General features: G+C 29.1%; 1 protein-coding gene across 1 annotated transcript; it reads right to left on the bottom strand.

Annotated features, from left to right (window-relative positions):
* Positions 1–1,496: 1,496 nt before the first annotated feature.
* LOC123659408 (MATH and LRR domain-containing protein PFE0570w-like) lies at positions 1,497–2,813 on the bottom strand. The gene is made up of 2 exons (XM_045594624.1): positions 1,977–2,813; positions 1,497–1,751 (listed from the first exon to the last, which is right to left on the bottom strand). Exons 1-2 carry the CDS (start codon positions 2,811–2,813, stop codon positions 1,497–1,499), a joined length of 1,092 nt encoding a protein of 363 aa, XP_045450580.1.
* Positions 2,814–12,784: the final 9,971 nt, after the last annotated feature.

Below are 12,784 nucleotides of genomic sequence, written 5' to 3'. Positions count from 1 at the left end.
TTTTTAATGCAAATATCATTTGAAAGTAGGCTGTATATAATAACAATTTATAACAATACGAGTATGTTAACAATGTATCAGGAAATAGGCGCATTTAAATATTTAACAAATTATTTAGTTTATTAATGCCAATGTAAAACAAATATGAGTTTTAATTTTAATATATTGCTAAGTAAAAATACAAGTATATTTAAACATATTCAAGTTATGTAATTTTGTATATATGTAAATAAAAACACTTCCTGGATGACATTTCAAATGCAAGTCGCTCAGTATTTACAAGCATAATATTTAGTTATATAAAAACTTTAGCTACTCATATTGCAAATTATATTAAAACAACAGTCGGTGATAAAAAAAGCATGCATATGGCGAATAAAGCAGAAATTTGCAAAACAGTAGTTGTTACAATACTTGCGAATTCTAAAAAAAGATAATTCGTTTACACCTTATAGAATAGATTAGCTGCTCCACCTGCGATTTCATTTATGATTGTCATCCCTTCCTATAAATTGAATTATTTACTTCAGCTTGATATTCCAGGTTATAGTAGAACTACAATCAAATCGTATAAAAGTCAAATTTATTACATTTAATATTATTTCGATATAATCGTTGCTTTTATTATCCGCCTGCTTGTGCCAAGCAACGTTGTTGTGTATAACCAACGTGATGAATCAGGCTCTCTTTTTAAAAATAGGATAAGATGTAAAAACATGTACGCAAATGTGAAACATGTACACATAATTTGAATTCAATCATTTCAATCATTGCATCAATCGTAGATGGAGAGAGCATTAGTAAACATTTAAATATAGAAAAAAAATTGTAAAAATTTTAAACTAAAAATAAATAAAAACATCTTAAATATACAGGAAAGTAAATTGTTTCCATATTACTAAAAAAACAAAGATTTTTAAGGGATTTTAGCTTTGGATTACAAATTTAATAATTATTCTTCATGTATTTAATGGGTATTGATTAAGTATATGCATAATGCGTAAAATCACATTCGAAATCAAAATCTGTCACTGAGTACATTGACAGTACATTTCTCACATATTTTCTTTCTATAAAAACAGAAACACTGCTTTCACTTGTCTATTAAGATGATCCGTGTGATGTATAATTTTAACTATCTATCGACAAACTATTTACACAAGTTGCTAGAAAAAATCAAGTCATCAATATTTTAATAAGTTAACGCTCATTAAATTTTCGACATAATTACTATCGTTTTTTATATGAATAATGGCAATAAAAAAAGGTTAGCTTTGCTTAAAATTTGATTGTTTCTTTTAATAACGTTATTAGGTACTTAACAACACATAATTTTATTGATTTTTTTCGTACTGTACAAAAATTACTTCGAATAATACCATTAAAAATAATAAATTATTTTGTGATATATATTTAAAAACACCGGTCACAAAATAACGAAACTCCGTAATTTAAAACAAAACAAATTTGACAAAAACTATAAAAGTAAATGTGATTTAAATATTATTTACACTTGTAGTGTATTGCTTCACTTTTTCTTGATACATCCGATGTTTTTCTTCTAACGACCTTAAAGCAGTAGAAGGCCTCACACCACTAACATTTACCATAAAATTTATTTGTAACGGAGAAGCTTCTTCATTATGTTTTGAGTCTGTGGTTGACTTTTTTACCTTAGAATTAGGTTTTAGCTTTGAGCTGCGATCTCCAGCAGTTTCTTTCATATAGGGATCTTTTGCTGATTTTGTATTCTTTCGATCCATGGCAACATTAATTTTTAATAGTTTTACTTTTTTACTATTTTCACTATCATTTTTATATTCATTATTTTCTAATGCCTCCTTTTTTTCTCGAGGTTTTTGAACATCAGCCGACTTTGACTTTGTATGGCATATTTTTTTAATAAAAGATGTATTTTCTTGTGCACTTTTTTTGACTAGGTAAGAAGAATTATTTTTATTATCTTTTTGACGTACTTTTGTTGTTGGAAGACGTCTTGTAGTAGAAGCTTCCCTTTCAGGTTTTTCATCTCGAACTTCCTTTTTGTAAATTCTTAAACGATTTTCCATCCTAACTTTTTCAGAATATCTTTGAAGGCTTCTAGCTCTTTCTAATCTAGGTTTTATCGTTTCCATATCCGCTCCTAAGCCGCCTAAATGTACATTTTGGATGGGAGAAATTATCTTAGTTTTTAGTCGCCGACGTGGCGCAGACACTTCTGATACACTTCTTAAGTTGTTATCATTTACACTATCGGGAAATTTCGATACATCTTCTTCAAGGTTTAACACTTCATCAAAAGATTGTTCCAGATATTGTTGAAGCTCCTGTTTCATTAATTTGTCATAATATATTTCGTTATAAGATTCAGTGTTATAAAAATCATTGGAATGATTGTAAGATTCGTTTCCTATACTCTCTCTTTCAGTATCACCAAACTCTGGAGATAATGACCGGATTTCATTATTATTTATTTTATTCTGTGTTTCAGTACAATTCGATGTAAATTGCTTTCGAAAAATGTCTAAATAAGAAGTTCTCCGCGTTCTACGTGAGTCTTTGTTAACCAAATAATTTGCAACTTCATTAACTTCTTTTTGAGATTTGCAATTTTGTTTCATACATTTATCATCGCCTTGATTTTGTTTCTTTTTTCTTTTAGGAACTTTAATAAGTACGTCCCTTTCATAAAGTGGTACCAGTATGGTATCCACATTATCTTCAATCGATTTTTGTTTTAATAATTCCCTTTTGACGTCAAATTCCAGACTGTCTAAAGAAATATTAGAACTGGATCGTGATTTATTATCCATGATTAATGATTTACCCAATTAGCAGTACTCCCCACGGAAATTAATAACAATGACATAATTAAAAGATGATGTTTGACAATGGATCTATCAAAAGTCATATTTTAACTGTTTACGTTAAAAAAAGTTTGTAAATGGATAACAATTTAAAACGAACTTATTCATCAATAGTAGTGTATTTTATAATACGCTATATTACGTAACATTTTTTTTTACAATAACTCTTGTTAAAAAGAAATATATAAGTTAATTAATTCATCGATTTTAATATTAATTATCGTACATTAATTATAAGTTTCCGATACTTAATAAATATTTATACTTTTATTTTATTTTTTACAAATAAAATAACATAGATAAAAACAAATCAATTATTAAATATATAATAATATGATATTCAATCCTAAAATGCAAACTAATTTAAATATTTACATGTTGGTACTAAAATGATACTAAAAGTTAATTGTGTATGTACAATTGTACACTTCCTTTCTAATTTGATCATTATTAATAAGAAATTAAAATTAATTTAAAAAAAAATAATATTAGTCTTCGTATGTATATCTATTATACCACAATTTAACGATATTACAAATTTCATTCCAACTCATTTCGTAGAAGTTTTTTGCCCTTTCTTCTCTAGACTTGCCAGCGCAGTCTTGTCAGCAATGTGCAATGATTATGGATCTAATCTAGTATAATATTTTTAGTAAGATTCGTAATCTTGAAAACGTATTTCTTCATCATCTTTTTCTATTTAGCCTCATTGTCATATGACATCAATCTTTTTGAACGCAAATAATAATAATAATTTGGAATGTTGTGCCTACCATCATTTCGGTACATTTATACTTGCTCGTACATATCAAGAAAATTTTAAAAGACTCTTTTTTACCCCTTAAAATTAATACATTTTTTTTTATTGAACATCATTAGATAACAGCATGTTTTCAGATTTAATGGCGTCATTAGATACTCAAGCTACAATCAGGGCGTGAAGCAAACCAGAGAAGCGAAACGGCGCGTGATCTTGCATTCCAAATGTAATTCCCTTCGTCAATCTATGCAGAGTTAAAGCATTGTTCCGACTTGGACGAAAGCCAGATTCTAAGAACAACAAATCTGCATAAATCTCAAAAGCTCGCAAGCGACTATGACCCTAATTGTCTGCGAATGAAATATTGTTTTTCAATTCTAAATTATTATATTATCTTTACTGTATACATTTCAAGTTCTGACAGGACGATTTATGCTCGCGAGTAAGCGAAAACTTCATAAAAACGGTAGTACAAATGAATCGTTAATTGCTTATCTCGTTAGGGAATGAGCTCAGTTTTTAAGTATCTGCTATGTAATTTTTACCAAAAAAAATGTATGAAAATGTAAATTTAGATAAATTGTTTTCTTTCCTTCATTTAGTCTATGTCGCGACCTTTGTTCAGCTGCTTTTTAAGTATTAAATCAGAACGATAAAAAATTAATCACTATGCTGCTCCATTTTAGGTGTTTTGTATGAAACCATGATTTTTTAATTGTCATTGTCTATAATCCCCCGACACGGAAGATAATCCTGAGTGCAAGGCGCTTACATAAAAAAATGTATGTATTATTTAACACTATTAAAATATTCAGAGCAAATTTGTCAGAAAAATTATACATAAATTCTAGAAACATTATCACAAGGATCTTTAAGAACGTGACATAATTATGGCAAATTTTACTTGACATTTAATAAAAAAAAAATTCCATTTTCCATATTTTAATATAAATATCACATTAGCCTATATGTTAACTGGTCTAGTTTAAAAATACAATGTGATTTATATTATTGACTTTTGATGAATATAAATCAGTCAGATTCTAAGGTCAAATAATCTTTACCGGTGTCGAGACATACTTAAATACCGACATAAATAAATTAATTAAAAATTATATATTTAGTCAAAATCAATAGATATAACTGGAACATTTTAAACTAATTTTGTCTTGAGACAACAAATACTACTAGATATTATTTTAGTTAATTATATTATTATTATAAAAAAAATTATATTGAAATAAATTATAATTTTGTTTGCGTTTCTATCTAATAACAAATAAAGTAATATTAATTAAGAACATTAATTTAACAATTTAAAATGAACTGAAAGAACACTTTTTGCTTAAAATATAAGTGAATACTTTTCCCGGCATACTTATAAATAAATGATTAATTAAAATCAAAAAGAATATAACGTCCACTCCAATTATAATTTTGAAGGGCCATTTAGATTAAGTACTAAGGACTAACTACATTTAGATTACGAGCTTAACGATATACAAAAACGGTCAAATCTTATGTCATTACGAAGTACATGTTCAACATTAGTTTATCTGAATCACTCGCCAACATAGCGATCTATGGCCGCGAAGTCTCTCTGGTTTCACTTTTGAATCTTTTTCCTTTTAAATAAATTTTCATTCGTCACACGTCCATTTTTTTTGCTTAACGATTAAAATTAATATCTACAGTTATAAGCGACAGTAAAATATGTTATTTCCTGCACTGCGAGAAAATGTATCGTCTACATTTCAGCATGCACTTAGCCTAAAGGTAACATACCGATTAACATGATTGTAATTATTACAAGGGTTTCCTGTCTGCCTATCGACCCTAAATACCACCCAAAGGTCAGAAATACAACGCATGAAACGTGAACACGCATCTTGTCACTTGATTGTAATAAATGTTACAATACTGTTACATTGTGTAGGTTTATCGTATACTGTGTGAAAACAACAAAAGTATTAATAATCACAGAAATATGCGTCATTGCGTATTGTAGACATGCGCTTACACAGCCAAAGACTTCCTAAAGCCTGAACGAGGTACTTGTAGAAAGTAGAAGATTTTTTCTTTTTTTTTATTTGATTTTTTCTTATTTTGAATTCAATCAAAAACCACGAAGTACCTAATTTTATATAGTGGTTGTCTTCAAATTTAAAATGTTTTGGAATTAAATTAATGACTTTCAAACCAAATCCGCTATAATTTTAATTCAAAAAAATCATAGTTTTAAATTTGTCTCTATTTTAAAAAGTAGAGTAATGCTAACAATATTTTTTTCATATGTTCGTAGTCTATATAGTTTACGAATATAAGACTGGTGATGAACGGTGACTTATTTAGAAAGTGCCGTATCATGAAATAATATTTTTTTCACTATATATTTTTGTATTACACTAAAAGCTCCAATACGATGTTCTCTTTTCATACTGTAGTTATAGCTTAGTAAACCACGCTATTTCATACAGTGTGGCAGATATGTATATAAATTAAAAAATTTCTTCCGAAATTGTTTTCGAGAATGGAAAGTTCAGAGGTGTGAGGAAGATACAACTTGGACAACTCCAAATGCGACAAAATCACTTAAAATTCAGTAAAAGTTAAATTATCCTAAAAGGTACATACCTTCGAAGTAAATTGCAATAAATTCGTTCCAATCTCATCATAAGTCTGTGCTATTCCACATATAATAATTTTTGACTTCTTCATATATTTATTTCACTTTTTTAACCCTCGTATAAAACTACTTGTTAATAATTGTAAAATAAAAACTACTATGAAGTTAACGTGTGTTCGTGATAAGGTATTGTTTTCTTATAGTCTTCTTTTTTAGTTATTAATATTTGTGAGGTTAAAATATAGAGTGGGCATAACAACGCACTCTTGAACATATTATTAAGATAAGGTTACTAGTTTGCCTCATCCAATTTAAATGATGTAACATCAAGCCTTACTAACCAAACCTATCTGATCATCTATTATTCATTAATTAATTATCATTGATATTTGAAACGATTATAATATTATACAACCGTTTAAAATAAGTCAATTTTTGTTCAAAATCTGCGAAATTAGTATGTAGTACGATAAAATTTATGAATAAATTAGATATCCTTATATATATAACGTCAAATTAACCGTAACAATAGCTTTGTTGCAGAAATATTAAAATTAAAAATCGCGTGTTGTAATTATATAAAGCAATCCATCTAAAATTCAGGAATGGGGATGATATTTTTATATGAAAATTTTAACGACTAATATCATGTTTACTTTATCAGTTGTTACACTTTTCCGTAACAACAATAATTTCAAAGTTAGAAAAACAACAATAATAAAATTACTTTAAGCAAAAAATTATTTATATTAATAGGCACGGATACATGAGTTCACGCCAAAAATGGCGTGAACTCATGTGTTTTGCCCATAGTCACCACGCTGGGCAGGCGGGTTGGTGACCGCAGGGCTGGCTTTGTCGCACTGAAGACGCTGCTGCCCGTCTTCGACCAGTGTATTTCAAAGTCAGCAGTTGAATGGTTATCCCGCCATCGGTCGGCTTTTTAAGTTCCAAGGTAATAGTGGAACTGTGTTACCCCTTAGTCGCCTCTTACGACATCCACGGGAAGAGAGGGGGTGGCTATATTCTTTGATGCCGTAACCGCACAGCAATTATAGATATTATATCTGAGAAATTCGGACAATAAACCGTAGATTTCATGGACAAAATTACGATAAAAACAATTTAATAAATAAGACAAAATATTTCGAGTGCTTATGTATTTATATGCGCCTGTTTTAGGTGACTTTAAATATTACTTTTAAAACGACGCGGAAGAACGGATGATTTATAGCATAAAAAAACGAAGCAGAATTTACGAGGCACGTCCATTTTTATGTACATTTTTATTTTATTTATTTATCATGTCTAGTATAGATAAATTCAGCCAAGCTAACTAATTTAGGGTATGTTATATCTGAACACATTAGGCAACAAATGTAGGTCAAGGTAATAATTGGTGCTAATTTGGTGACAATGCTCCTTGCGTTACGAATGTTGTAGGTCAGAAGATTTTATCAACACTTATATACAAAAAGCATTTGTCAGTAAATTGTAAAGCGTATTTTCAGTCACGTGAAGATATTTAGGTTAGCGTAATTTAATCAATAGGATCGTTTTAAATCTTTAACACTTAACGGGAAGGATTTTTGGAAATTCTAAATAATTCTGGCTTCTTCCCTTTCAATTATCATAAATTGGGGTATGAGTGTTCAGTAATTTTAAAAATTGTAATCATTAAACTATATATTTAGACCTTTATGTAAAAATTGCCTTGGCGATTTTTTATTTTTAAACTATTTTCGTTTACTACTTAGATTTTGTACAAAATTTTATATTTCAAGGGATCCTAAAAGTAAAGAAATCGATATTTGATGATTTGTCACTTAAGTCGGTCAATAATTTTCCTCCTTATTTTATAATTTTCATTTCTCGTTTAAAAACTTAGAATTTAGCTTACATCGTATACAAATTTATTTCAATAGATCTCCCCAATTTTTAAAGGAGGTCAAAAGACGTAGGTTCATGTAATATATTGGAGTGTTTTGGATACACTGCAAGTTCAAGTTCAAGCTATTACTGGTCTGCATGCTCTCATACCATCAAGTACCTAAACACTTGTATCAGTATTTTAAAAAATTCTATCCTACTTTTTGTTTTTGTACGTGGTCTAGGAATATAAAACGTAGTATTAAACAAGCTATATAGGATAGCTTCAGCCTGTAATATACCACCTTTGGGCATAGGCCTCTTGTCCCATGTAGGAGAAGGAACAGAGCTTAATCCACCACACTTCTACACTGCGTGTTGACAGATATAATACTATGAGTAACACGCTATCAGGTGTACATGATAACAACAGGGACCGACAGCTTAATGTGCTCTCCGATGTACGGCGGGGAGACCCACAAGGACTGCACAGACCACGGCAAATATCTGTATGGCCAATAGAAATGTTTGTCCTATGCGGAGATCATACCCGCAACCGACAACGCAACAGCCACAAACCATTACTGTGACCGTTGCGCCAACGCGTCGTCAGCTATGTAGAATAAGACAATATATTTGACCATGTATTGTCTATTCTGAAACAGTTTACAATATTCCAACAAATAGGTACAAGGTTTTACTCCAGTGAACTGAATACCTTACCTTACTAAATAAGATATTAAAAATGTATTCAAATTTTTATTATTTTTATTCACACAGTCTTTCGAAAATGCAATTTTAGTATATTTTTATCGTGTTAATGTCATTTATGCGTGATGGCTTAACATTAAAACTAGTATAATAATTATGTCGTCTATGCGATTACATGACTGTTATAATAATAATGATTAATACTCACGTTGTCCGTTTAAACCGACTACAATTTGCAACAGATGCTACCACCAAAAGTTCAAGTTTGATAACATTTAATCTTGCTTGCACAACTAAAGCTATGAATTGTATTGAGTAACGTAACTAGATTTTAATAGTAGCCTTTTTGAAACTTAATTGTTTTAGCTACTGATACAACAAGAAATATCGTTTTCTTTTCAATAATTAATTAAGAATTAATAAAACCGTAATAAAAGGTAATGTTTTTTATTCTAAAGTAAGGATTTTGTTTGTACTCGTATTATAACATGTATCTTTGGATACAATATACCCATAAATAAATATAATAGGTATATGATTTTTTTAAATTATTAATAAATTAATTAAATCACGCTCCTAAAAACACAAAAATAATAATTATAAGATAAGAAAGATCGTGTCAATAATATTATTTACATAAATGGAGATATTGGATATTTAATATGTGTTAGAATGATAAAAAATGAAAATATATACATGATGCAACTATTTTGGTTCCGTCCTCGCTCTGAATTTATATTTGCATTTTTAAATTTTTTATTTCAAATCTCATTGTTCTGAACAACAATAAAATATTTTCAATTACTTAAAAACAGCAATTTTATATTTTTATTGACAACAATTTTACTATAAATATATAGGTTATTTTTCACAATATTGTTGTATTTATAACACTAATAATATAATTAAGCAAACTTAACTTTTGTTCCTTTTGTTGTTATAATATTAACTTTTACAAATACTATAGTTTGATTGATATGCACATTTATCAGAATAAATTATTAAAAGAATACGATTATAATAACATTTTTAGTCGTCATTATTCAAGCGAGATCTGTATAACTCCAGCCGGCCTAGCATGCATACAACGAGATATCTCTTGACGAGAGAGAGAGATAATGTCTACATCGAGTATTTTCTCGATTACCCTAACATGCGCACTACGAGAGACAAAATTCTCTTCCGAAGACTTCGCCTTGTCGAGTAGAGAAACATTATCAACCATAATCACAACTGAATATCATTCTTATTTCTTATGTCGTAAAGTTGAATTTACAAGGTTATTGACCAATTTCAAACGAGTGACACATGTTTTATTTAACAATGTTCTCGGCCTTTTGGCTAAGATAAAAAGTGTATATCTAATTTAAAAAATCTAATATGGAAAATAAAACGGCGTAAGTAAATGAATTTAATATGTAAAACAATATGCTCGTGTTGTGCTTTATATCTTGTCGCACATTAGATAATTGTAATTCTATCACGCATTGTTTGTTTGTTATTTATTTTTTTTTTGAATTTTTAAAATTTTTTGAATTTTTGAATTTTTTTTTTTGATTATTGATTTTACTTTTATTCTATTTAATTTTATTTTTAGTTATTGATTTTTTTAATATAATTTTGTTTTGTTTTTTATTCTGAATGTTGTCTTGTCTTGTTGTACTAACCCAATATGGACTTATACTTTGGTCTGAAATAAAGTATTATTATTATTATTATTATTTAGAATAAGAAGCAACAGGGCGCAAATACGTTTTTGTGTCATTATATGGCACACTTCACTCGACTTTTCGCATTTCCCGCTCTTCGTATACCGAAATTATATAATTATAATAGGGAAACGCCATGGTATACAAAAAATAGGCACCCGGTTTTATTTATTTTTTATTTATCGTCTTTCTCGTCGATAATATTGAAGACGAGAAGTTTCTCTTCCTAAAACGACAAAATTCGACAAAATTACGATGTCATGTTAGCTTCCGTAGAGATAAATATCACAGATCACTAAAATTTAATGATTATCTCTTCTTGACGTAACGAGAAGAGTATCGCGTGCACGCATGTTAGCTACTGTAGACATAGAGAGATAATACGAGAAAAGGGGTAGACAAAATTTTGTCGTGGCGCGCATGCTAGGCCTGCAGTACATAACGAATTGCAGTCGTTCAAATACAATTTCGATTCGATTTAGCGACTGAACTTGACCTACTATATGCAAACTAAGCTTTATAGAACAATAGTATATGTAAACTTGATACATGTAACTATGTAATTGGGAATATAAACTTAATTTGAATATGCATAAGGTACAAATCTATTTGTTTATGGCATTCTCTGAGGCCTTTGTATGTAATGTTCGTCGTGAGCACGATGATTGGAATCGTAAACTATCAAATAGTAATGATACACGTAGCATGAATTACCCCCATTCATATTTTCATTCATTCAATGTTATCCGATAATGTTAAAAATGATAGTAATTTTTATTTATTTGAATTAATATTTTCCGATTCTTGTCTGCAGAATTAACATTCAATAAAAAAAGTAATAAGTTACATTTGTTAATCTATGATTCAAAAGCACTCGAAGTCTACTTGAATAAAGTAAATTAGTTCGTATTTTAGGTACTCTTATACATATATGATAAATTAATTTCATGTTCTTTAGAAACTATGCCTTGAATAGTATTATTTAATAACACATTTTAAACTTCATTAATCGCTTCAAATCCTTAAATAAAGTTTTTATGGAACCTCATTAGAGAACTATGTGTGCTGGATTGCAGCGCGATTTTCTTCTATTGTGCAATAATAAATTCTTAATCAAAATAAACCAATATCATGTATAATTATATAAATATACATAAAACATATCAAGGATTTATCTTAATTGCTTTATTAGTAGAGGACATTTTTAATATATTCTGTGAAGCGATTTTGCTCAGTTGTATTAATAGGCGCTTATGACGAGAAAGCAAAACGAACGTTATTAAATTCAAGTACATATTAATAGTTTTTAAATTGTTTCTTATATAAAATGGATTTGTGTATGTAATAGCTTCTTAATTGCAACTACTATTTAACATTTAAACAACTACTATTACATATTAAAACCAGTGGACGTACCTAAATCAACATTTCTCAAAATATACAGTTGCGATTATAGTATAAGTTGTCTCATGGTGTTTTTAACCGACTTCCAAAAAATTTATACATCAGAATTATTTATCAGTATTTTACATCAGAACTTTTGACCGGGTAGACCGATTTCGACAAATTTTGTTTTAATCGAAAGGTGGTGTGTGCCAATTGGTCCCATTTAAATTTATTTGAGATCTAACAACTACTTTTCGAGTTATATCTAATAATGCGTTTTTACTTGACGCTTTTTTCGTCGACCTACGTTTTATTATATCACATAACTTTTTACTGGATGTACCGATTTTGATAATTCTTTTTTCGTTGGAAAGGGGATATCTCTAGTTTGGTACCATGATAAGGAAACCAGGATCTGATGATGGAATCCCAGAGAAATCGAGGGAAACTCTCGAAAATCCGCAATAACTTTTTACTGGGTGTACCGATTTTGATAATTTTTAATTTAATCAAAAGCTGATGTTTATCATGTGGTTACATATAAATTTTATCAAGATCTGATAACTACTTTTTGAGTAATCTTTGATAACGCGTAGTTACTTGATTATTTTTTCGTCGATCTACGTTGTATTAATCTTCGATGTAATTGAAGTCGGTTTTTTTTTCGTTTGTGAGCAAACACAATTATTATTATTTATATGTGTAGTTTACATGTGCAGTTATTTCACATATGGACGTGAACTGCACATGTAAACTCAGTCATACTTGGCCATGTTGGAATTGTTTTCATTGATTACAAATTAGGTGTTCCACTGGCCTAACTTCGTCCAGTATCAGTTGTCTGCATAATTGTGTA

Source organism: Melitaea cinxia, chromosome 14, assembly GCF_905220565.1.
Source record: "Melitaea cinxia chromosome 14, ilMelCinx1.1, whole genome shotgun sequence".
NCBI classification, from domain to species: domain Eukaryota; kingdom Metazoa; phylum Arthropoda; class Insecta; order Lepidoptera; family Nymphalidae; genus Melitaea; species Melitaea cinxia.
This window is presented reverse-complemented; position numbering and strand designations above follow the sequence as displayed.